General features: G+C 40.7%; 1 protein-coding gene across 2 annotated transcripts in view; it reads right to left on the bottom strand.

Moving 5' to 3' along the window:
- Positions 1-7,703: 7,703 nt before the first annotated feature.
- The window catches only part of pappaa (pregnancy-associated plasma protein A, pappalysin 1a), a 92,851-nt gene continuing 72,758 nt past the window's right edge, over positions 7,704-27,796 (bottom strand). For both annotated transcript variants that reach the window (XM_086097306.1, XM_086097307.1), the window contains exons 20-22: positions 23,217-23,288; positions 22,334-22,432; positions 7,704-11,359 (exon numbers count right to left, since the gene is read on the bottom strand). In XM_086097306.1, the coding sequence (XP_085953432.1) occupies positions 11,255-11,359; positions 22,334-22,432; positions 23,217-23,288 (276 nt within the window). In that variant the 3' untranslated portion in view covers positions 7,704-11,254. The remainder of the gene's footprint in view (positions 11,360-22,333; positions 22,433-23,216; positions 23,289-27,796) is intronic.

The following is a 27,796-nucleotide window of genomic DNA, read 5'->3' as shown; positions in this document are numbered from 1 at the left end:
CGTAATACCGCAGCTTTACGGCCCCTTATTTGAAACCCAAGCCGTCAATTCTCCCCACTCCTCGAAGCTTTCCCGGGCCCAGTCTTGCGGGCGTGTTGCCCTCCTATCAGGAGAAACTGAAGAAGTGCTTGTTGATACTTGGCCTCCAAAAAAGTACTAACATATGTTGGAACACCCACATCCAAAACCAATTGCGTTCACGACTTCAAAACCAATGAGCTGGAGCACATATTTCTCCAATGACAGCGAAGGACGACTGAAAATGTGCAAATGCAATGTTATAAACGTCTGTCACATTCCATTGCCAATATTTGATGCATTTATTATGTTTTGGTTCTTTCGCCTTGTTATTTTTCGAGGAATTAGGTTCGCAATCTAATTTAAAAGAGGCATTGGAAGCAACAGAAAATATTCAACATAACAAAAACACAGCTTTTTTTTTAAATTGATTTTGAATGCTTAGATCACGTGTCACAGTCTCTGGGAGGCCGTCTCTTGACTCCACTCTTGAATTCATGCTTCAGTAGGTGCTGCTGTTTTGGTTAGCGACACAGCTCAGTTTACTGTTATGTGAACATTTGAATCAAACAGAAAAGAAAAGGTGGCGATTGTGGTGGATCCAATATTCAGTCCTTACGCACCTTTTTTTCAATGTTCCTTAACAGCACGTCGTCCAGGTCCTGAAAAGCAAAGCAGCCCCTAAAACCCTGTGTTAGATTTACACCAGATATCACAAGACACGCACATTCAGAAAAGCTCAACTTTCGTCTCGTCAGTCCGTAGAACATTCTCCCAAAAGTCTTGGAAATTATTGTTGATGTTTTTATAAAAGTAAGATGAGCCTTTAGATTCTTTTTGGTCAGCAGCGGTTTTTGCCCACTCGCTTCCTGATTGTTGAGTCATGAATACTGGCCTTAACTGAGGCGACCCGGGTTCCTTTTGCGAGCTCCCGGATGACTCGTCATTGTGCTCTTGGGGTCTTTTTTTGTAAGCGAGTTCACCATGGTTCCATGTTTTTCTCCATTAGTGGAAAATGGCTCTAACTGTGATTTGTTGGAGTCCAAAAGTTTTAGAAATGGGTTTGTAACCCTTTCCCGTTGATTTCCAGCAATTTACTTTATTTCTCATCTGTGCTTAAATTTCTGGATCGTAGCATATTGTTGCAGGTTTTTGAGATCTTTTGAGCAACTTCTTTTTGTCGGAAAGATTCTAATTCAAATGATTTCTTGATTGGATAGAACTTGGCTTGGGTGCAGCCAGTGAAAATTAACTAAAAAATAAATAAATAAATAAATGTGATTAGCTAGAGTATTTTTAAATAGTTTTTTTCCTTTGATACACATTTAAAAATGGCATTAATTGTTTACTTTGGTTATATTTGTCTGATATTTACATTTGTTTGATGATTTAAAACATTTTTAGTGGGAAACTATGCAAAAAAGAAAGAATTTGAGAAGAGGACAACTATTTCTTCACAGCGCTGTAACTAACCGCTTTCTAGCCTTGAGGCAAAGTCAAGGCTGTTTTAACTGAAGTAAACCAAACTGTCAACTATGTTTGTATGATTAAGTGAAACACTATCAATTTTATTCCCGCTTGTCTTCGAACACAGACACAGAAATACTTCAACGTTTTTTTGTTGAGTTTTTACTGATAGCGAATGTTAATGTTAAAAAGTGGATGACAAACCTGGCGACTAATTTGTGTAAAGAGTTTATTCGAGGTTAACGGGGGCTGATGCAGTTCGTTGTCCATCCATCCGTCTTCATTAGGATTGTGGTTGAGCTGTAACATTTCTCTTCTCGATGCACAAAACCACCCAATCATGAAGAGAACACACAAGCTGAGATTTGAACCCAAAACCGATTGACAGTCCAAATGTCCACTACTGCAGCATGCTACGCTTCAAATTCCCCAAACGAGCCCGTTTTTCAGACTTTTGTCAGTCTTTCTTCAAATGTTCCTGGCTTGTTAACTCAGGAACAAGTAAGCGCTCTATTAAAATTAGATAATTACATGAGCTGTCACATAGCAGTAAGGCCAAAGTTGTAATAGTCACGGTTTGGCCTTAAAGAAGCACGACCGCAGTATTTATCAACTTTTACGGTTTGGTCGACCCGGCTCAGATTTACAACCTTGACCGATGGGTGCAGACTTCCGTACAAAAGGTCAGCTTGTAAACAAGATGCTTTTTTTTTTGAACGCATCTGTGGCGCGTTAAGAGGTCAACGAATGAACGCGACACGTGTGAAGAAGATGATCTGCAGGAACGCAATCAAATCGTGTTATTTCTCCGCAGTTAGCGCAATCCATAGGGCAAATATTTACATTAGCTCCTGAACTAACAGAGCACTTGGACTCTCTAATTGATATCATTAAGCAAAAAGGTGGCTGGCTACGCCTCCCTGCGTGCGTGAGCTGCCGGGAAAGCAGTTTCTTTTTCCACCTCTCCCCTCCGCAAAACTATTCCTTTAAGCTCCCCATCTCGTTTCTTTCCAGTCATGCAACATTAAGGGCCACTTTTAAAAATCAGTAGCTTGATGTTCATTCTCACGGAATTAGGCCGCGGTCGTCAAGCGGCGCGCCAGGAACAACACTCTCGTTTCCACGTATCTGTGATATCGTCGCAAACACCCACGAATATCGGAATTCTGCGAGTTCAGCGCTCGTCGGCCATGTTTACGCGGCGTAGAGGTTTCGTGAGTGACCTTCTTCTCAATAAGTTGAATTACCGTACATTTATACATAAGGTGCAAATGAAAAATTATTTTCGTGAGCTTGTTACGTTTTACAGCAAGTGATGACTCGCAACTAGCAAATCTTCAATGTCCAAACAATACGACAGTGAGCTGAGACAATCGGACCGAATTTGAGCACCGGCACTCCCGAAGAAATCGGCAAAGCCTGTCATTTGCTTTTAAAAAGCCACACACTGGCATGGAAACAGTTCAGAACATTCAGAGATGCTCCAACTTCTTAAAAAAAAACTTATTTTTTTTAATAAATCATGAATTGATCATTAAGAATGCAGTTGATCTGATTGGATTAGTTTGAATTTTTTTCAGATTTGTCATTTAAAAAAAAGTCAATATTGTTCACTCTAAAAGAAATATAACCCAAATTGGGTAAAAAAAGGGACCAACCAAAATGCTTGGATTAATCATTTAAACCACAAAGTTGGGTCAAATAAATAACACACAAAACAACCCCCAAAAATTTAGTTTTGGGTTTTGACCCAACTTTTTGGTTTACAAAGTAAATGAATAACCCAAAACATTGGGTCGACCCCCATCAAAATGTGTTGTCTTTTGGGTTATTAATTTGACCCAACTTTTTAGTTTAAATCGAATAGTTGGATCGGTCCCTTTTGGATGCATTTTGGGTTATCTTTTATGCAAATAAAAGTTTTTCATGCACAATCCAAAGAGTTGGGTCAATCCCCTCCAAAATTAAGTTGTTTAAAAAAAAAAGATTAAAAAAAAAGTTTGTTTGGTGGATTATTCATTTGAACCAACTTTTTGAGTTATACAAATAAACCCAAAACATTGGGAGTCCCTTTTTGACTCAATTTGGGTTATTTTTGACCCAACTGTTTTTAGAGTGTACCCATTTTAAATTTAGTATAAAGAACAAAAAATATATTACATTTTACTACAAATGACTAGGATAACCTTGGATTCATGGTGTAAAAATAAATAAATAATGACCACTCATTAACCATATCACTTTAACCAGTGTTTTATTTCTACACAATAAATGACAGCGGAAAGAAAAAAAATCAACATGATACTCATCTTTATGTCTCTTCCTTATGAAAATATAGTACAGTTCCGACATGTTTTTTGCCATGTACCAGAGCACCAAAAAATGAGAGATAATTGCAACTGTGAAGAAAACAAGGACAAACATCCACGGAAAACATAAAAAGTCCAACCGGTTGTATATGTGCCTGAAAAAGTGCATACTGTAAAAAAAAAAAAAAAAAAAAGGAAAAAGAACCCAAAGCGCTTGGAAGCCATCGGACAGACGACATGACGACTTCCTTTTACAGTGTTGGTGGAGACCTAAAGGCATATCTGACTCATACAGTCCAAAGTGAGGGAAAATAAACTGTTAAAAGTTACTGGCTGGTGCCTGAAACAAACATTTAAATGCATAATAATAATAATAATAATAATTCATAAAAATAAAAATAAAGCAACTGAGTTGCTACTGAGGTTCCATTTTGACCCAGAAGTGATCATTCGGGTTCCATTCATTTGGACGACAAATAAATATGACTCACTGGATATAATTGATGGTCTAGAAAGCTGACAACAGTACTTCCACGGAGCCATTATGGACCCAAAAATAATAATAATGCTAACTGCGAGTGGGCGTGGCAAAGCATCTTGTTTGTTTTTTTCTTTTCTTTTTTCTCTCTGTGTTTTGCGGGCGATACTTTGACACAATATACAACATCTTTTGTATAATAGTTAGGATAAAAATCCATTCAAGAGCTACTCCCGAACAGTTAGTACATTGTTTTTGCAAATACAATCAATCATATAATATTACTATTTACATCTTAAAATATATTTGTTGAGCAATCGGGTACGAAACATTGCAGTAATACCACTAGATATCCACGTAATATGCAAATACACTTGTTTTTCTATATATATATATATATATATACTTTTAAATAAAAATAAACAAAAAGGACAAGTCACCTTGATTGAGGGAGACAAAAAGTGGACTAAGTCTAGAACCAGAGGCCTGTGAGAGGTACTTCATGTGTTACAATACACAAACAAAAATGGCACATCAGCATTTTATGATCTGAGGGGCTTCAAACACTCTTCGACTTCTTTGTCGTACTTGACCATTTTTGAGCATGCAAAAAAAAAACAGGTGTTAAATTAGAAACAAAGTGGCAACTGTTGGTATAAATGGAGCGATATCAAAGCCTGTCAGGGGAGCGAGCGCGCCTCCAAACATATTAGTGTATGTGATAAGCCAGGCGCTCGGCCAAGGAGAAGTGTGTTCCTTCAGCCTGCACTTCAAACGCGTCTTTAAGCTGCCCAAACTTCCTCTCTCCTTTTTTTTACGCAGGGCCCCGCTCCACACTGGCCGCCCTGTGCCGTCCGAGCTGACAGTGACAGATGAGGCAGTGTGTCAAAGGAGTAGGAGGCGGGCGGGGCGGGGGCCGGCGGCAGGGTTGGGGGGGGGGGGGGGGGGGGGTCTAGGGACGGCCGCCCTGAAAATCTGACTCACTGCAGGCCCCCGTGGCTTACGTGTCGCGTTGCCAGTCGAGCACTGGCCGCCGCCGTGGGGGCAACGGGGTCCGGCCCCCGTGAGTACACATTTTCACACCTGGCCAAATAGCCACCCAGGCCAGGAAAAGCAGCCCATGCCATTCCCTACCCTTACCTCAATCACACACCTTTTTATCTGCATCCAAGAGCACCCTGCACCGCAGTCAGAAAAAAAAAAGGACTTTACGCAACCATTCAGGGGTACCCTCAAAAGTTATGGGGTCAAATTTAAAAAAAAAAAAAAAAAAAACTTATGTTCTCCATAATGAAAAAAAATGGATTTATTTATTTTTTGTTGTATGTTAAACATAGCATGGCTCACAAAAACAAGAGAGTTATCATTATTATTTTTAAACTCAAAATAGGTACCTTGGAGTCTGATAAAAGTACCTTCTTGTCAGCCATGTTCATACATTACAGTTGTTATACCACGACACACGTCAAATTTCCCCATAGGCAAACAAAAAAGTTTAAAATAATTACATTCTGTTATTCAAACATGTAACGTTTCACAAATGTGAAGCAAGCGGTGTCTGTTCTTTTGACACTTAAAAAGGGGAAGTCAACCCATTTTATTTCATTAAATTTTTTACTAAATATTCAATGCAACCCCACTAGTCTAAACACGGCATTCTGATTCATATTGCGTTTGTGGATTAGGAGTTAAGCAGCAAAATCCACCTGTTTTCATCGCGGCCATTTTGTGACTTCATGTCAACTGCAAATTACATCACAGTTGTTTAGGGCTCAGGTAATGGCCAATCACGCCTCTCCTGTTTTCTGAGTTTGGTCATGTGACGTTGCTGAGTCATGATTGGTCGTTACCTGAGCCCTGTGAGCACTGAGAGTGCATATGTTCGGAGAGGCAAAGTGTTGTGTTAGCAAGGTTACCACCCGTATTTTGTTGTGGTTACAACTCGGCGCAACTCAGTAGTCGTTTGCTCGCTAGCCCACACAGCTAGCTAGTCAACGTTAGCCAGCCGTTAGCAAGCCTAACAACCACCACCTTAAGAAAAGCCTAGCGCTACTAAACCGCAAACGTCCGTAAAAGAAAATTCATAACTTACCAACTTGATTAGTATCCACGGTACACGAATGGTCAATGACAATGTTTATATTCCTTGTCAGGCCACATTTGCATCTTGCTAGTACCGTTTCCATCTCATAGTTTTTGGTTCTTAGAGTTTTTGGTGCACTCTGAATTTCGGAACGGTAAATTTGAACAGTTTCCGAATGGTTGGGCTGAACCAGTACGCGCTCGGAGTGCATTTTCGAACGCACCCTGTGATGTAATTTTCAGTCGACAGCAAGTGACAAAATGGCCGCCCCCTGAGCTGGATTAAAAACGTTGCTTAATTCATATTCCTAAAACACAATATTAATCAGAATACCATGTTTAAATGAGTGAGGCTGCATAGAAAATATTGTAAAGACAAATTTGGGTTTTCTTCATCTTTAAGAGTTAAAAAAAAAAAGAGTTTGCGTTTGAGGGCAGAGGGGTTGCCAGATTACAATGAAAATGATGAACAATGTGAAAAATAACTTACATGGACATTAAATATAACTTACAAAAGTATAACACTCTCAATAAATAGTTCTACTATGTACACCATCGGTATGAGAAGCCCCCCCCCCAAAAAAAATCAATAAAATAATATATATCTATATATTGAAGCAGCAAACATTACAGGCATGAGGTACAGTGAGGGATCCTGTGATGACGACAGTATCGAGGTGATGTTCCTTCCTTGCGGGAATCGCTCGGTGGACGATGGCTTTTTTGGGGTACCTTCTCCAAAAGAAAGTCCATTCTTATTCTGCAGTCTTTGGAGCCAGGCGTGGACTTATGATACACGTCAAAACAACAGAATGGATAAACCGTTCAAATAGCAGGAATGGAGCTGAGTGGTTGATGTTTGAACCTGTGACCGTCAAAAATGGAGAAGCGGGACTTACAGATTGAGCCCACCCCCACTGGATACAGTTTTCTGTAAAACAGCTGCAACCAGAGTACATTGTATAATAATATCAAGATAATACAGGTCTTCTGTTAAATGCAGTCTTTGAAGATAACGTAGCCTTTTGTTTTTGAGCATCCTTACAATCATTGAAAAATAATAACAATTGTGAATTCTTCATTTAGGTTTCCCTTCTCTTTTGACTTTGAGCTATTAGTTTCTCGACCAAAATGTACAGCTTGAACCAAATCAAAGCAAAAGACAAACAAACAAATGTGCAGTTGAGTCAACTGGCTTTACAATAATATGTTGCATGCGGCCTCACGAGTGTAAGCACAGCATTCTGATTAATATTGTGTGTGTGGAATATGAATTAGGCAGCAAAATGCAACTGTTTTTATACATCTCAGGGGGCGGCCATTTTGCCACTTGCTATCAGCTGAAAATGACATCATAATACTTAAGGGCTCAGGTAACGACCAATCATGGCTCAGCATGTGAATGTCACATGGCCAAACTCAGAAAACAGGTGAGCCGTGATTGGTCGTTACCCAAGCAACTGTGATGTCCTTTTCTGTCAAAATGGCCGCCACCCCCTCGAGATGACTCAAAACAGGTGGATTTTGCTGCTTAATAATTCATTTTAACAAATGCGATATTAATCAGAATGTTTAAATTAGTGGGGCGCGCACAGAACATATTGTAAAGAGAATTTTAAACTTGGCTTCCCCTTTAAATGCAACTGCAATGCAAATGTAAATGCACAACCTCCATCATCGAGCAAACCAAAACACTGCACACAAAAAAAACTTTGGGAAATGTCACAAGACTTCAGCTCAGTGAGCATCTAATGGAATGGGTCTGATTTTTTTTCTATTTTTTTAAAGCCTTCAGAGGGCCATATTAAAGGTATAAAAACTTAGGATGCAATGATCCAAAACAAAAAAAGAGCAGAGCCATATCTATAGCTAAAGGATCATTTTGAGTTCTCTTTGTAGTTTTTTTTTTTTTTTTTTTTTTACACGATGACTCAAGATGACAGCCATTGAAGCGAAAAAAAAAAAAAGGAATATGTGTCTTCAACATGTCTGCTCAAGACGATATGGCAAAAATAAATAAAAAATCATTGATGTTTTATGAGGCCGATAGTTTGGCACCGGAACAGGAGGTAAAATTGTTTGGAATGGTTTGTGTTCGACTTTGGAGGTTCCACTGAATATGCACTGGGCCGGATTTGACTTGTTTAGCAATACGCAAAGCAAAATGAGGAAAAGGTCATGTCAAAGCAACACAGGGAGCAAACGGACCAAATATCATACAGTTTGTCTCAGATCACCATTTGGACAATAGCAGCTTCTAGACTTTTTTTTTTTTTCTTACATGGCAACCTAAAAAGTGCAGTAACTGAGGTCATTATTACAAACACCAATTGAATATGACATTTGGTAAAAAAAAAATCAAATACATGAAAAAGATAATGTTCCCCTCCACTGAGAATTAATATTTACAAAATATTCATTTGTATGTTTTTGGTGGAAAATAATACCTGGCGACTGCGTGTCTTTTGTCCTACTGGCTGTACAATGCCATCAGTCTTCCATTGCCACTTTGCCTGTTGTGTGTGAATGACGATACCCGACTAATCAGGATGGTGAGGAATGCTATAGCAGCCTTTCGAGCGTCCAATGAGAAGTCATAGTCACGCTGTGACCGTAACCTAACCGCAGCAGCGAAAACATGGGCTGATAAGCCAAGCAGCCAGCACTGTTTGTGCTCATGTGTGTGTATAAGTGTGTAATGAAACGCCAGAACAGAATGAGGTTAATATACCCTTTCGCTAAGCCTGGCCAATCACAGCCAAGAACAGGCTTTGACACAACTGTGCGTTTACGTTGCGGGTCAAATTGACCAGTCAAATAAAATATTTAAGTTTGTTTTTCAGTTTGGAACTATTACGTTTTTACAATCGTTTTTTTAAAGAGTTAATCATGAGATTCATGGGATTTGTTTTACTTTCTGACACGTTTAGATTATTAAGCATGCCCTGGGTCAAAGTGACCCAGACACATTATTGCTGTTCCTGAGAAACAAATATTAACAGGAGGTTTAAAGGTAGTTACGGTTCAATGTGAAAGATGTTTTAAGTCAATTTTATTTTGTCATTTCCCAAACATAAAAAAAAAAAAACTCAGATGAATGTAGTCTGGATAAAGCGAAATGTTGATGGCCTGAACTAATGGGAGGGGGCAAGTCTTAGCGAAAGGTGAATTGGTGGGGAAGAAGTTCCGCGAAAATAAAACTAGAACACACATGCAGTGATGTTTTTTATCTTTAAACGGAAAATATTGTCAATATTTGTGTACATTTACAAATGTTTTTGTTCCATCGCCTAAATTGAGTTACTGTCTATCTTACTGTATGTCGAAACATTACGGATCGCGTTAGCAATTTACGTTGTCGCTATCGGCTGCATTTGTTGTTGATGTTTTTAGAAGCTAAAACGTAATCTAAAATCCTTAAAGGGACAGTGTGTATTTTTAGCACCATCTAGTGGTGAACTAATAATTAATTCATATTAATTTGAATATGTAAAAAAACCATAACGTATTTAAAAATATATATATAATCGTAGGTTTAGTAATCGCTAAATATATTACATAGGTCATGCCGCCGCTGACATGTTTCGCCACCATCTTAACCGAGGGAGCAGAACTTCGCAAAAGTAGATAGCCTTGGACCCAACCTCCCAAGCTGGGACCTGCAGGTGGTCATCGCTGAGTCCCGTGATTCGGGCACCCGCCACTTGTCTCCCTCTGCTTTGCTTTCGCTCTTGTTAGCCACTCCAGCTAGTTCTTGCTAGCCTGGCTACTCACGATCGCGCTTGCTCGAATTGACGACCATCGGTGGTAGCCTTGCGAAGTGTGGTCTCTCTGAGGCACCATAGCGCGCGTGCTTCAAAATTGTTGTACTCTATTAGTTCACCACTAGATGGCACTAAATAATCCACACTGTCCCTATAAGTCATTTAAAGTCAATGTCCAATGCAATTCTTTGTAAGGTTGTAAAGCATTCCCTGTGAACATGCGAGTGTGCGCGAATCGCAGACGAAAGCCGTAAACGGCCTGCCTCCCCTTCAGGATATTAAAATGCAAATATGTCCAGTAGCAGCAGATGCAGTAGCAGAGGCCGCACGGATGCTGTTTTTCGAGATTTGCTTAAACCACAACCAAAAAAAAGACGTTGCATGGGAATATTGTTTCTGCGGTTGCAGGGTAATGACTTGATAGTTGTTGTGACTATTTGCGTATTTCATGTTATTGGTTATTGTGTGCGGAATCTGCGGAATGTAAATGAGACTGTATCGTTCCCCACCAAGCGAGTTTGAACCTCTGATGTGCTGATGAAGAAACACATGACTGGAATAATTTTAAAAAAAAGATACAGGATGTCTGTCCACTCGTACCAAAACCTCATGCCTTCGAAACGTGTCTGAGAAACATGTGTCTTAATTTCCTTCATATTTATAATTATTGATCCAACAACCGTCCTCCAACCTCCCACACTAAACGTGTTCATTTGAAATTGCTTTCATTGTGTAATTGTCGAGCTAGGGCACTAAACTAGACACTGAACAAAAGGCATGCTACAGTACCTCGGCCTGCCTAGGATTTTTTTTTTCCTTTTTTCACAATTCGCTCCATGTTGTTTTCATGATGATGAGACTGTGAGGCTACTTTCCTTTTAGTTGAGGGATGACGTTTTCAGTGGCGTTTCGTGAGTCCCTTCATCTTTTCTCGATCTCTTGATGTGGAGGCAGACGGGTTGCGAGGATGGAGAGGTATGCCTGTTAAAGCAGCATGTGCAGGAAAATGGAGGATGAAGATCGAAGGGGGTGCGGGGGTTTCGCCTCGGCCGCTCTTGGTGTGGTGTTGGAGCAAAGGGTCCTGGGACGTTGAGCAGAGGCCTCTCCTCTCACCCCCCCTTCCTTCATTGGTTTGGTCACCCCAGGGAATGGACCTTTTCTTCACTTTTGTTCTCGGTGGCATTTGGATCCCGACAGGAGCACTCATTCCGTATGTTACAGGACATGGGGAATGGAATCACCTGAGCAGCAGAGAAAAAAATAAACACTTAAATTCATGTCGTTTATTGCATGTTAAAGAGACATTCAATGTTAAACGAAGCGCTGTGGCAAAATGGAGAACGCGGGGGATAATACCGCAGCATCTAGAACAGTAGTGGGCGAACTCTGTCCTCGAGGGCCGGAGTCCTGCAGGTTTTAAGATGTTTCCCTGCTCCAACACAGCTGATATATATAATCAGCTCATCAGCAAGCTCTGCATAAAACTATATATCAGCTGTGTTGGAGAAGGGAAACATCCAAAACTTGCAGGGCTTTGGCCCTCGAAGGACCAAGTGTGCCCCACACCTGATCTAGAACTAAGACACAGCAACAGTCTGAGCTGAGATTAGGTGTTTTATTTTAATTTTTTATTTTGCTATACTTCTTCTCCTTCTTTATCTTTCAGCTTGCCCACTTCGGTGTCATCTTTGCCCATCGAAGTCTATCTTCTGCGTTCTCCTTTCTAATACCAGCTGCCCTCACTACTTTTCTTAGGTCTTCTTCTTACTCTCTTTCCCAGCAGCTCCAATCTCATTGCTCTCCTACTGATAGAATTGCTATCGCTCCTCTGGACACGTCCGAAACATCAAACATCTAACCTTGGCTGACCCTCTGATGAACTCATTTCTAATCTTATCCATCCTGGTGACTCTTAAAGAAAAGGTCAACATCTTCATTTCCACCACCTCCAGATCTGGTTCATGTCGATTCTTCACTGCCACTGTCGCTGATCTGTACATCAACACTGTCTTAGAAACTTTCCCGTTCATCCTCGCAGAGACTGTGGCCGTTTCTCATTTTGAAGAACGCAGAGGAAGGTCTCGTTAAATCGCCAAGAACGGTCTTCCCAAAAACGTATGCAAGGATGTTCTTTCTAAAAACGCAAGTCTCCTTGCCACATTTGACTATTTCCATCATAACAGCAGGGAATGCATCTTGGGATACTTTCCTAGCCAAGCCTTTACAAGTATCCGACTGATTTTAGCATCCTTGGTTTAAGTTATTTGACAAGAACAACATCCGGGTATTCCGTGCGTTCTTGCTTTGTTCGTATTTAAGACGAGATGAGAGCAGAACTGATGACACTTCACGAGATCAACAGGACGTTAGAATGGACACAAATTGAAAAATGTCGTTCTATCACACAACACACCTGCCACTTCCATTCACCCAAGCCCACCTGCTTGGATCAGTTTTTTTTTTCACTTCCTTACCATACACACCTTTGTTCTGGACTGTTGACCATAAGTATTTAAAGCTATCTCTTCTCCCTGTACTTAAAACAGCTAAACACTACTGTTTTAACCCAACTTTCTTGGGATTTGGTCACGCGGGGGATGGACATTATCTTCCCTTTTCCACAGCTCAGTACCTAACCATCTAGACTTTGGGGGTTTTCACCAAACTACGAAATCCACCCCACATTGAAGGCACTGTTTGGAATTGGACACGCTATTATTTGGCCAAAGAGACAGATTTCGTCTGAGACATGAACAGCAGTGGCATTGGCCATTGGCTTGCAAATGGAAAAAAACACCAATCATGGTGTACAACTGTGTCAAGCCGGCAAGTCGGTACTCAAAAAGCATTTCAGGGCACCTTTCTTTTCAGGACATTTTGGAAAATGTCAACTTTTCTTTAGATTCTCACGGTAATTGGAAGTACTGTAAACCATTTTCCCATTTTGTTTCAGGTCAGTGAGTAGAAGTTAGCATGTCTGACTCAAAGTTCTGAGGTTTGGGGTTCCAATTTGAAATAAGTGTGGAGTTCTTCTCTGGGCACTCTGGTTTAGTTAGGTGTTAGATGTTAGGTTTATTGAAGACAAATTTGAGTGTGAATAGGTGTCTATATGTGCCCAGTGACTGGCGCACGACCAGTCCATTATGTATCCTGCCTATCGCCCCAAATGAGCTGGGATAGGTGCCAGCCCACCCATGACAATAATAACGACAAGCGGAACAGAAAATAGATGGATGTTTTCGTCCTTCAATAACATCGTAATTGGTTAAAATAGTACCGCAGGATCAGTAGCCTTCGCTCGAGGCGTTCAACGTCACCGGATAAAACACTGAAAATGCGTCACCAGCACCAGCTGCTGCCACCTTGTCTGCCGGCCTCTCTGGGGGGGGCTGGCTTCAGCTGTTTGGGTATACAAAGTGTGTCCCCCTGCTTCTCAGCCAAACCAAGAACACATGTGGTCCAAGTCATGCAAAGGCAAACAGCACACTGAGGGCACATCAGTGCAAAAAAAGAAGAAGAAAAAAGTGACTTATCAGCACAATCTGTGGGGGTCTGCTGCCAGCATCACTTTTTCTTATTAGAGGTTAAGTGGTTGTGAACTTTCTTTATACAATGGTTCCCAGTATGCAATGCGGACTTTTAAATAAGAGTAATCCAGCCTGACACACCACAGAGTTTGGGGCGTTTTTTTTTAGTTCAGGTGTCATTAATGAAAGCTGACTGGCCGTTCCTCTCAGTGAGTTGAAAATATGAGCTAAAATGTACTTGGTCTGGATTGCAGAGCATGAAGGAGTCTTAGGACCACACTGAAAAAAATATTGTACGATTCAGAGAAAAAAGTTGTAGAGAATATACATTTTAATGACTTAACTATTGAAGTCGTGCAATTATTTACAATTAAAAAATGTAATCGCCTGACACCCCTAATGAAAATGATTGAGTGAGTTGATTTTTGTGAAAAATTGCACAAAATCAGTTCCTGTACTTAATGTTGGTTTGCTTTTCAGCAATTTTGTGCCATCTTTGAATGGGAATATTTATGTACAAGAAATTATGTGGTTATTTTACTCTCTGACATCCATCATTTAAGTTGCCCATCCCCAAGTGAGACGATTGAGCAAGCGCAGCAAAAGGCCATTATCAACAATTCTCAAAAATAATGATCGCAATATTAAAACTTTTCTCTTAAACAAAAGTACTGTTATCCTACAAAACTATTTCAAGTAATATTGCAAGTTTTTCTTTTAGTGGGTGCAATGACTTCATTCTTGAAGTATTTTTATTTATTTATTAAATTTTATTAGTTGAATAAATGTTGATATGCTTTACATTTCATCTTAAATTGTACTGAATTTGTATAAGTGTAATATAGTTTAAAAATAAATGAATGCCGTATGTTTGCAACTTAGCCCAATTTGGGTTACTAATGTTGTTACCTAAGGCATTTATTTTGGTTGGGCAATCAATTGAACCTCAGCAGTAACTCGTGCAAGAAAGTCAATGAGTTCTTGCGCTCTCTTTTAAATGGTGTCTAAAAGAAGATGTTTGTGAGTATGGGCCGTTCTTTATGTGAGGGCCAGGTGGACAGAGTGGGCAGTGCCCTGGACGACGCCTGCATGGGATGATTTTTACAAGACCGGAGGGCCGAGCACACATCAGAAACAGCTGTCAACGGCGTGCGGTGTGTTCCCGTGTGAGGCCAAGAGCACCCGACTTCAGTTTAGTTAATGTCTCACTTTGGTTTATCTTTCTATTCCTACTCACAACACACTCCCACTTCCTCACATCACCTCATTTTCCATCCAAGGCTTATCTTCCATTTAAAGTTTACTTCTGTATCTTTCGAATGACGGTGGGTGGCAAATTTGAACTGTTTTCCTTTGACCTTGACCCTAAGGGTGGCGGGGGCCGGCTGCCACATCTGGCCCTGACTTGAGGGTCTCTCTTCAGGGCGGCTGGGAAATGGCTGACTGGCCTTGTGGGCCCCAGGCCCCATATCCCAGGGCTAGAGGGAGGCCTGGGGGTTGGGGCGGGGTGGGGGACACCCAGTAAGCGCTACATGAAAGACTTTCTGGTGGTTGTTGACCTTGTCAGAGCCTCATCCTTCCATCTCTGGTACAGGTCAAAATAACACAGTGTCCCTCTCATTTCAGTTCACTGTGTGTGTGTCAGTCATTGCTTGGAGGGTGGAAGGTATGTAAGGCTAGTGTCGTACTCCAACTCGACTGGACTTTATCAAAGGCAGCTTTAGACTCTGTTAAATGATATGCTTGCACATTTTCACAAATGCTGTTTCAAGGGCAAGGCAAGGACATAGTGTCAAGGGTGCTAATCCAACACAAGCAACCACACAGTCACAATACATTTCCAGGTGTGCAGATAGTGTCTAAGAGCGTTTGCTCACACTCTGGAAATGTACGTTATGCACGACAAAACAAAATATGCTGATCTCGATCCCGGCTGACTACGGAATACAACCTGGATTGATTGCCAGTCGATCAGCAGGGTAAATGTGAGTGGGCCAGTGAGTCACCAAACAGCCAATGGCTTCCCCATCCATCTTCTCTACTGATGGATGAAATAACACCACTAGTCAGTCACAGTGCAATCGTATGAGAGACATTGAGAGGGATCTAATTCAACACCAGCTGCATAAAAGTAGAACCACTGTCCTTAAGTATGGTTTGAATGGAATTATTAGAGTAAGTGGAAATGATGTTCTTATTTTTCCATTTTATCTTTTTTTTTCTTATTTTCTCAAATAAAAAAAATGCTAAGAGATAATTCAGGAAATAAGGTAGAACAATTATGTCAAGTTTTCTGGGAACTATTACGAATTATGTGAAACCTGTTAATTCGTATAGAGCAGACTCAGGTTGTCTACCACCTGGATTGATCCACATTTAGTTAGCAAGGAAAATGCGACTGGGAGCTGCACATATGTGAACTACTGCACAACCTACACTGCACAAGCCATCCATTTTCTCAATTGCTGGAGACAGCACCAGCAACTTAGGGCAGGAGGTCAACTAAACCCACCCACTCGCAGAGTTATTGTTCGAAGGGCATTGAGTCGAAACTGATTAAATGGCAACTCTATGAAAGTTAGCTATATGGGCAACTATAATATGTACAATGACCCTATGCCATAAACTCTGATTACTTGCTTTTGGTTGGAATTATGTGAAAATCACTGAACCCCTTTCCTTAAAAGCGGTGAGAGTTATAGCTGGGGTGAAAGAAAAAAAAACACACATTTTTTCCTCATTGTAGAAATTTTGTAGATTCTAGTCCTTGGCTTGGATGACGCCATCTAAAACCATCATTATTGTTTGAATTGTCTTTATAATAATGCAATTGACCCCTCCCCCCCCCCCCCAAAAAAAAGTATGGCCACATCTTAAAAAGTCCTATTTCCTGTACCTGGTCTGTCAGTGTCCCAAGCATCTTAAGCCCATATCATATGGATGACTTAACCTCTCTGGTGCCGCAGATTCATCGTTGTTGCAATATTGTAGCTTTTGAGTATGCATTACTGTTAAATTAGGCTTTGTTCAGACTGCCAGCCAAAATCTGCCTTTTAACCCATCCAGATTGAAACTGTTTGAAACTTTTAAAGTCTGAACAGTCACAATGCACATGAAATCAGATTTTTGCAGAACAGATTGAAACCACATTCGGAAGGTAGTTTTATATTGGATGAACAGCTCCAAACACAAAGATCAGTTTTGACTGTCCGTGACGTCATTCTTTGTAATGCAAAACCCAATGCGCTTGCCCAGAGAGCGCTGTCAGTACCCCATTGGTTCCGCCTGTCTAATTGGTTCCTCGCATGCTACGGCATTCAAATGCTTAGACGGCTCCACTGCTCCATCGGCTCCACGCATGCGCAACCGGAAACAGCGAATTATTGCCCGGTCATGGCCGTTAAAAAAACAACGTGAGGTTGTACTACAAATGTGTATATTGTATGGTCCACACACACTTACCGCACGTGTGAGGAACCAATCGGGCAATGCGGAGCGGTAAAAGATGTCGCAATTATATCACGTCAAATACATGTGCTGGACTACGCCTCCGTTCCAACGTGATTTCGACAGCAACTTGTCAGATGGGTCAATAATGAGGCGCAGCCTGAACAGGCCCAGATCCGATTTGGACATTTGCTAAAAACAGTGTAGCGAGTCAGCCCTAAAAATAGGAATTGAGAAGGAATCTGATTTGAATCAGATGTGGCTGCAGTCTGAACGCAGCTTTAGACTGTTCAAGGTATCGCGAGTCTCCGCTTTGCTTCATTGGCCCTTGGTCTTCTCTGGGATAAAACTTACCTCCACGCTGTGGCTAACATTTACGATTCCCAATGGCTTTTATTGTTGTTTGCTTAGTTCATGTTTGTTTGTATCCTGTTCCAACTAATGCCTTCAATGTAGCACTGTTTTCGCAGCTGTGCTATTTTGAAGTTGAAAAAATCGAAAAGCCGACACCCAGCCATGTGGAGTCAAGTAAAGCTAAGTTTGTTCTGCATAGGGTAAAGTTTTATGATAACTTCAGAACATTAAATGTAACAAACACTTATATAAGGACAGAAATATAAATATTTCAACATATTAGGATATAGAAACGGCAACCTCAGAGCAGAAGAAAAACAAACAAAAAACATCAATTTGTTTTGCTACATAAGTGCTAGCACTTAACATCAGCAAACTGCCAAAATCACTAACAAACAGAGGGGAGTTTGTCCATGCTGGTGCACAACTACCTTTGCTCAGCAGTGGAGAAAAACCCAAATCCTCCTTCACATTATCCCCAAGTCCCGTCCTACTTAAATGCCCTCAACCACCAGAGTTGGCATTTAAGTTAGTTATGGCAAGATGCTGTTTATTCAATTGTTGGTAATTACAGGGGATTGCAGTAGCCTGACAAAATCATGAGAAGGCAGGAAAGTAACAGTGGATACCACTGGCAAAACACAACTACTGAATATGTTGAGGGGCTGTTGACCTCAAACATTTACCGAATGAACATGTTTAATACCTAAGTGAAGGCAAACGTATTTCAAAAGCACACTTCATAACATCTCTGCCTGTAACAGATGTATGAAATGGTTTAAATTATAATCTGCGGCAGAGTGCACGAGAAAAAGTGAGGTGGTCAGTGCTGGCAATGGCGGACCATCAGCTTGGACACAAACATCAGTCATGACACATTACAAATCGCGTATTGAGCGTTCCTGTGCCAGACGCAGAGCTGTAAACAGCGCTGAGAGACTGGGAGGCAACTCAAGAACCGACCACCAAAGCAGACAGAAAAACATATAGTCTCATTTAGCAAAAGTTGTTATAGAGGGGCCAAGCCATATAACTATATAATTGCTGCCCTCTCCATACTGCGTCAAGCATCCAAGAGAGGAATTTCTCCCAAAATTGGGATGTGAAGGGAGGGGGTCTACAAAAAAGGAGGGGGGTCTGTGCAGGCAACCCTCAAAAGGCATTAGTCCTTACGCTTGCCTACTCTCATCCTCTCCAAATCCGACTGACAGCTTGCAACTATTAACGCTAGATCCAGAGGTGACCTTACATGCAGCTAGACCTTGCACCCTCAAAGCTCCTGGGGGTGGAATAATACACAACAAGTCATCCAGAACCCAAAGGGGGAGTCAGCGATTGTAATCCAATACATGTTTTGTTAAATCCAGGAATATTTCCTCATGATCTGTTAGCTGCCCATACTGAGTGTACACTGACTAAGAAAAAAAATCAAACAAAGTGGCTTGGACTAAGCCTCACAATAGTTTTCCAGCCAATGGCTTTATGGGGGCGTTCATGCTCTTGTAATGCTTCTGCTGGCGACTCGCCTTCTTCCACGTCCTCGAAAAATTTGCCTCTAAGCGAAAAATCAAATGTAAATCGGCATACATTACACTGGCTTCTTGGTATATACATAAAAATATTTGACTTGGCACACTTTCAGTGTTTGATTCGGCTGGCACTGTCTGTTTTTTTGACGTTATGACACAATTCGGATGACGGTGGAACTTTGGAGTCAGCGGCTTGGTTCTGCCTGAAAACGTCTTCATAACACTTGTTTTCTATGGTTTGTTTTGGACTTTAAATGAGGCGTACCCAGCTTTAAACTGGTCTTGCCTTGACATTCAAAAGTACGGTATATTCCCTGTCGCACTCGGATTGCAAGAGGAAGCAAGTGCTTAGCAAGAGCTAAGCAAACAGCTAAAAGCTATGGTTCAGAGACTGCAGTCTGCGTCCATGCTTCTAGCAAACATTTAACAATGTTTATTTGCAAAGTGATCCAAGAAAATGAACATGGAACACCCCCCGTCTTCTACCATCTGAAAAATAGACCTTTTAATTGCAGGTTATGACTGCATGCAGACCATGAAAATGCTCAAAAGCACAGACCATGGTTCTAGAGAGTTGCTCATAGTTGCAGTGTTTGCATAGGCCTGTTCTTCTGACCTTTCGTGTGACTGTGCTAGCTAGCCAGATCCTTACTATTGTGTCAGGCAATGTGGAAGTTCTCTGTGATCTATATGTTGTAGCCTTCATCCTTCTGCCTGCTACTAAAAATCGTGTTCTACCCCTACCCCAGAGTGCAGACACCGGAAGTGGCACGTTGTTTCTGAAAAGCTTGGCAGACTTGTCAACAGTATCTAAGGTGGACGGAGCTTACCGATAGGTCAATTCCTTTTTCCAGTTTTCATTTAAACCCACATGAACAAAAAGCTGTCCTCACCCTACCATCCATTTCTGAAGGGTGATGAAGGGATCATTGGCGTGCTTTCTGAGACGGCACCCTTTTGAGAAAGGGAAAAAAAACACTGTTGTCTTAAAAAATTGCCAAGGTAGAATACTTGTGAGAATGATTTGGAAATGCTTATGCCGTAATAACTCACTGTGTCAGAATGCCTGTAGCAAGTGTTTCACTGACATATTTGGCCAGTTATGACCCAAGTATGCAGCTTTACATTTCTTTCATTATTCTTGATATTTTTGGAAACGTAACACAAATACAAGTGTAATCACTGCTGTTTCAAAACCTTGCTCCCAATAAAAGGCAATGTTTGGTCAGTCCATTGCCCAAAAAATAAGGAAGCAGTCACTCAGAAAAGCACTGCTTGTGATGTGGCCCAAAAGCAGCCCCGAGAAGTTTGTACTGCAGCAAAAGCGCAAGATGTTCCCTGTACATCCTAATTCACCAGAGGCAATAAAGAGGCTTCCTAGTCAGACACAGTGAAATATCCAGGGAGACGCATAGACTGCTGTATAAATGCAGCCAGACATACAGATGGATATGCCAGGAGTACAACTACAGACCCTTGCCAAATTCAGAAGGAGAGGCCAAACCAGAGAAGCAGATGTTGCAGCGCAGAAGCTGAACTACACTTCCAATCATGCCATTTGCCAACAACTCCTAAGTGTGATCCAGACAAAGCCCGTTGCTACACTAAAGAGTGCTGCTACCACAAGAACCGAGCGCTTTGCCATATGCAGCCAACCGCAAAAACGTTAACAACTGCCTAACTGTCGAGAAAATGTTGAGTGTTTATGAATGCGGGGAATAACATGGAATGCAAAGAAATGTTCACAGTTCTGAATGCTACAACCGCAGCTAGAAACAAAGTCAGTTCACCAGCTACCAGTCAAAACCTGAACCTTGAACGGATGATCCCAACATATGTTCAGGATTATTGACTGTTTCCAAGATTCCAATTTGATACAGTGGTACCGTGACGTTCATTTGCACCAAAACGTTGAATTTGGCCAGTAAGAAAGGATTAGCTCTACTTGTGCTACCTTTTCCTTTGGCTTCTTGCACTATTTTTTTTCCTGAAGGGCGACACAATCCGCTGGAAGGTACCGTGAACGGTTAGTGAGTTTGAAGGCTCTCCAGCTTCCTTCCACATTCCAAACACAGGTATGTTAGGCTCATTGAAGACTGTGATTTGTCTATAGGTGTGAACACAACAGTGATGGCTTTGATTATGTGTGCCGTATAACTGGCTGGTGACCAGACCAGGGTGTACCCTGCCTCCCGCCAGAAGTCAGCTGGAATAGGCTTACCTGTGATACTAATGGATACAAGCTCTGTCAAAAATACAGAGAAGGATTGAGGTACTGAGCAGAAAAGACCAAGTCCAAGCAACTTTTGTCCATAAGTTTCAAAAATGATCAATAGCATCCCAGTGAATTATTCTGTTAAGTCATGCAGACCATTGTAACAAGGATACAACTTCAACCAGTGTCAATGGAACGAACTGTGGGTGAACTTGGAGGTACCAATTTGCAGAGGTAAAACCGTCGTTACATTGGCCCGTCATTGATGGATGCCCACCTTTCAACGAGTGTTTCCACATTTTCAGTGACTGCTTTATGACACGAAGCCTTGAGAAAAATACATGGTCTGAGAACCGATTTACATATATTGATCCGGGTTAGTACAGACGGTCCTCTCAGTCCATGTATTTTTAACAGGCTTTGCATCATAAAACATTCGCCGAAAAATGACCATCCATCAATAACAGGCCGACAAATGATGGAAGTGCCCACCTCTGTCGACTTGGCCAGTAGATCTTCTTTTTCTCTTAGTTGTCGTCAGTAAACAGGCTGCTTACAATTGAAGCATCTCAACTGTCAGATTTCATTGTTTAACGGAGTATAGTTTGCTATTGTGTGCAAATTTCTGTTTCTGTTATCAAACGTTGCAAAAGTTTGTAACAACAAATAACCGATCACAGTACAGTAGAATGGATGTAGTAGTGTCTTGGATTCAAGCCGTGTCTCTCTCCTATGATGTCACACAATTTACGTAGCTGGTAGCTGACGAGACTAGCGTCATCTCGCCTACACACCCTGCGGTGGAAAGAAGTTGAGATCAGGATTTACCGTTCCAAACCATACCCAGGGGACGAAAAGTGAACTTTTGTTGCAGACAGGGTATGAACTCAGAGGCTTCTTAAAGTGCCAGTATGGTATTGATAATGAGTTTTGGCAACCATCAATAAGGCAAAATGACTCCAGAGGGAGTCCAGGACAAGGATTTATGGGCATAACAGTTCTCATTTAACATATTGCCTCCAATATATTTATGTTTCATAAGTACTTTATATTATTTACGGTGGTAAAGGCTTGCCAATGGCAACATGTAATCTAAAAAAAAAAAAGGAAACAGTTCATGTGCCGTACAATGGTGCGTCTAACCTTCTTGGTCTTGACAGTGGACTGGCAGCAGTCTCCTCCATCATAGTTACAGAAGGCTCGGTTGTTTACTGCATCACAGTAGTTGTCTCCCATGAATGGCTGTATTAAAAACACACACACAAAAAAAACTGTCATCTTTAGTACTATCATATTGATACGGTCGTGCTAATAGTCGTTTCCCGTGCGCAATACATGGCCTTTTACATCTTTTATCTTTTAATGTGAATTTTTTTGGGGGGCCCTTAGTGGACCAGAATCGTAAATCTGACCGAGAACCTAATAAACTATTCACTACAGGAAAAAAAAGGAGGGGTGGGGGACTCTCCTATGAGGAGATTTATAGGGTTGGCCTGACCCTTTCCACTGGAGTTAACAATCAGGATATCCAATTGGTCTAAAGTGCGCACATCATATAATTCTTGCATACAGTGGAGGGGAATTCCTTCACACGTGAACGCAACATTTGCAGAGGACAGACGCTGTTTGATCTGATGACCTTAGTCTGACCTACAAATAAACAAAATACTTTAAAGGCACTGTAATGATTGGCTGTCTGGACTTAAAGTCAACTACACTTCACTCGTTGGTGGAGTTTGTAGTAAAAAAATAAATAATAATAATAATAAAACAGTTATTCTTTATTGTTGCTAAGGCTGTTTTTTCAAAGTGTGGTCTGCGGACCATAGGTGGTCCCCAAGAATCTTTTTTTTTTTTTAATAAATAATTTTGTGAATCCGCCTCATATTGTTTAGTTATTTATCACATACTGTAAATGCAAAACGAAGCTGCGCCAACTGTATTTAATAACCAATTTTATTTAATAAAGGGGAGAGGAGCAGAAGTGCCAATACCAAAATAGAAGAGGCTATGTTTTTTGTCTTACTTCACATCCTTTGAAGCAGTGGAGCAATTCTGGGTGTGGATACCACTTCAGTCCCATTGTACAGACAATACTCTGTAATACATTGTGAAGAAAGGCGTAATCAATTAAGCTGTTAAGAACAGAGGACAAACAAGAACAGTCAGTACACTTTTTTTCTTTTTTAACAAACGACTCAACGTTAAGACACGAACATGCATGAATGCCGTTAAAAATAATGGTGCAATAAATATTTAAAGGTGTCATTTGCGACTCAAGTGATGTTTTCTTTTTCCTGGTTGCCTTTTATTTACAGTGACCCGTGTCTACATCAGAACACAAGTAAAAACAATAGATTTTGTCAAGATAGAATCTAATAATAGTTGTGTGTTTTTTCACATCACCTAACTAGTAAAAGGTGGGGGATGTCCGGCAGGGGGGTTTTGAGGTCAAGGAACTGAGAGCAGGAGAGGGGAAACCAGACACACAAAGCACACAACGCTAAAGCAATATTCTCAAATATCTTCACAGAATGTGTGGAATCCTTTCCCACTGTGCTCGTCCTGAAAATGCAGCTCATGGGAGGTGTGCGTGGAATTTGTGTGTGTGTGTGTGTGTGTGTGTGTTTGTGTATGCAAGTGATAAAGTTCATCCAATCTCATGTTAAAAAAAATGAAACAAAATCTAGTTATTTCCTCAAATAGTGGCCTCCGCTGTAATAGACACCACGCGCTATATAGCCATTGGAGGCGTCATCCACGTAAATAACTACACAATTCTCATAGAATAGTGTACAGAGGTGCCTTGAGGTCACGTGTCTGTGATGATCTTTACTCAGTACTCTGCATTTTGGTAAATACAAGCTTTCAGCCATTTCAAGAGGAAATATGAACGCTAAATACAAAATCAGACTATCACAATGGGTTTTACTGGACATCCTGTAGATGATCTTATGCATTCTAATTCACAAAACAAATGTGGCATCTACATAGCTGACGTTTACAGTGAGGTTTAAATATAAGTACTGTAACACAAATTTCCAGATGCTTTTGCAAAGCTGAGATACTGTGTACAGTGATCATTTGTTCCGTGGCCCCGTTTGTAACTCGAAATGTTTGTAAATCGAATTTTCCCATTAAAATGAATGCAATGCAGTGCTATGTTTACATTTTATGATATAGGTTCTTTCTTATTTTAATTGGTGTGTGGTTGAAAATAAATACAGTACATTAAAAAAAAAAAATTGAAAATATACTTCACTATGAAGAAATAACACTAAAGTGCTTGTTGTGTTTAAAATTTGAGAAGTGGAGAAGTACAACAGCTCCTCCTTTGAAAAAGATCTTCTTGCATAATAACTTAACAATCTTATTCAGATGTTTTTCTTTTGCACGTTCATTTAATTTTATTTTATTATTTTTTACAGAAAAAATGATCCAGTGAAATGTCTTTTTTGCCACATTAATGATATTAAGGCAGCACAGGACAGCTTTTTATTTGCTTCGCGTTAGGGGTCAACGAGTTTTATGTGGGGTTTTGGGGCGTTTACAGCCAACCATAACATTTAAGTCATTCTGAGGTTTAATTAAGAGGGGAAAAAAACTGTGCAACTATCGCAACGAGCCAATGATGGTTAAATAACACGAGAAACACAGCACTGGTCCGTACGCTCATCCATGCTAGATAACAAAACGTGTACATAACTAGAGGCTGATTTTCTGCAAAAATGGGCGTAACCGGAAAAGTTTGTAAAAAGGGTCATTCACAACTCGAGGTTCCACTGTACTTGATCAAGCGCTACTGTTTTGGTTAGCAATTTATTCTTCACAATGGTGTCTCTACACTGGGAAAATATCAATATCAATATCAATATGTTTGTTTTATTGGTAAAAGGGAGGTGTCAATTCTCTGCCGCTGAGTGCACAAAAGCTCTCAGTCACTATATGAAGACAAATAAGAAAAATAATACAAAATTAGAGAGCCACAAAATATTCAATTTGACGTCGACGTGCTTTCTAATACACTAGTGAAGGAAAGTACACTTGTACTCTAGAAATGTCAGTCAATTTACACTTTAATAAACCCCTCAACACTTCAATACAAGTTTCATTATTGAAGCTAAATACAAAAAGGGAAAAGGAAATACCATTAAGGACTCAAGTGTTGTTATAAACACACAATCGGTTCCAAATAAAACTGTCCTGTGTTCTCAGTGCAGGTCAGACCACTATAAATCTAACACATCCCAGCGGGATAAAATAACTGCCTCACCTCAAATAACACCCCCAAATAATAACACCCCCCGTGTGCCTTTATCTAAGAGAATTGACACGGTTTTCCTTTGCGGCCGCAAACGAAAGCTATTTGTCATTTCGGCACTGTCAGCAAATCGATGCAATGGAGAAAGATGGAAGATGGAGGAGGAGGCGCGTACAGCACAACGCGAGGCCTACAGTAGCCACGCGGCGCAAGATGGAGCACCTTAATTCATTCGGGAGCTGAAACTTTTTGCACCTACTGTACTTTCCACTTGTTCTCGTTGCTTTAGCGATGATGTCATCCAGAAACCCCTTCCCCTCCCCTCTCTGTCTCACTCCTTTCTCCTTTCTCAGCAGGGCCGTAAATCATGATAATCCATGATGGTTGCCTGGCTTCACCCCTCACTATGTATGTGATCCTCACTCGCTCCAAGCCTCCCGGGGCGCTGATACCACATAAAAATAGATCCCCATCTCAGCGCCACCTTAGACGACGTAATGTCATATAGAAAATGACTAATTCCACTGGAAGCCCGACAGGCTAATTTTGCTGATAAAGGGGAAGGCGGGTGCTTGGGGTGGGGGGCCGCAGAGTCGTTAGCAACACGGAGAGAAAGAGGAGAGAAGTCTAAGTGGGTCATAGCGACAACTGAACCACAACTGGTTTAAAGCAATAAATCATCATCACTTAAGGTGGACAACGTTAACCTCTAGTGTAGGGAAAGTAGAAATAGATTGAATGTGCATTTTGCTGATATGCATTCTTTATTAATTTTTTTTCAATATAAGGTGTGCCGCCCAATGGGCAAGTGTGACCCTTGTAAAATTCTGATTGGAAACAATGTGGTCCTACAGAAGAAAAACCTTAGGCCAAGCTCCAGCTCATTTTTTAAAATTATTTTTTCCCATAAAAATGTCCTGAAAATGTTTTTTTTTTTTTTTATGTTCAATATCGCCACCCTTTTAAAATAATTGCCTAAGTCATTTTTTTCCCCCAAAAATTTGGGGCCTAATTCATCTCCTCATGATGCAAATTCCTGATTTTTCATTTCCTGAAAAATCCGGAGGAAAAAAATTACTTTGCCGATTATTTTAAGAGGGCGTCGATATGTTCAAATAAGTGTAAACTGCTGTAGAAACCTCAAATTCATTATTGAACTTTGACCCCATGCTTCGTCTCTGAGATGGTGTAGACAAAAAAGTTTAACAATTTAGTGATACCAATCTTTCTGGTATACTTGCTTCCGATTGGAATTCACTCGTAGAGGTTTGTCAAAGTCAAACCTCTGGAATCAGCCCAAAATGGCTGCTTCTAAACAAAATGGCTGACTTATTGTTCAATCACATTTCGTGTGTCCTGTTGTGATAGACATATGCACCAAATTTTGTATCGAAAAGCAAAACTGAGGAACATTTTATTTATCTATCTATCTATCTATCTATCTATCTATCTATCTATCTATCTATCTATCTATCTATCTATCTATCTATCTATCTATCTATCTATCTATCTATCTATCTATCTATCTATCTATCTATCTATCTATCTATCTACATTATTTTATTACTACGTCTGCAGCAGCGGTTCTTAACTCAACAACTCAATTTGTGACTGTTGTGACGGTACGTCATGTGATTTCTTTATTACTGTAATCACTTCTTGCTAACTATGTTGAGCGAAAAAAGAAAGTTGTTGGATGAATATGTGCAATATGATTCACATGTATAACAGGTGTTCCACAGGGTTCAATCCTGGGGTCTCTACTGTTTTCATTTGATCTGCTGCCCCTGGCTTCCAACTAAATGCCCCCCCCCCCAAAAAAAAAATAACACTGGTGGTTGTCTTAAAGAGCTCTATGAATTGAGTTGAGTGATGGGAGTCAGCGTCCTAACCCTTCTCTAAGATGCATGAAGGCGGGGAATACAAGAACACAACGCTTTCTAAATTCAAGGTGAAAAGAGCCAGATTTGATGAAAAAGCTACTCTCACTCTTCATTTTGTTCACCAGTAAACCTTTAGATATGTCTTGAAATTGAAAAAACAATCAAAACGCTGAGCTTTTTATTATTTTTTTTGCCAGGGCATCCTCAACCTTCTGGCACACGACTGCTATCTCTTTACGGGTTTACTTGTATGCAATTCATTGCGGCGCCCTCCAGCAGTACAGGCACGAGTCTCAATTTACCACCGAGCACAAATCATATCAATTACGCACATCCATGAAAAACAGATCATTTAATGACCTCGTGGCCCAGCCCACTGCTGACTCAGCATGACTCTGAAAGCATACAAAAGGCGTTGTAAGAGGGAAAGCACACCAAAACACAGTGTGATTCTTTCCTCTG

The sequence above is a fragment of the Leptonotus elevatus genome, chromosome 15 (genome assembly GCF_054856555.1).
Source record: "Leptonotus elevatus isolate MCC_2025b chromosome 15, RoL_Lele_1.0, whole genome shotgun sequence".
Lineage (NCBI taxonomy): Eukaryota > Metazoa > Chordata > Actinopteri > Syngnathiformes > Syngnathidae > Leptonotus > Leptonotus elevatus.
The sequence above is the reverse complement of the archived record's forward strand: the minus strand, read 5'-3'. Positions and strand labels throughout refer to the sequence as shown.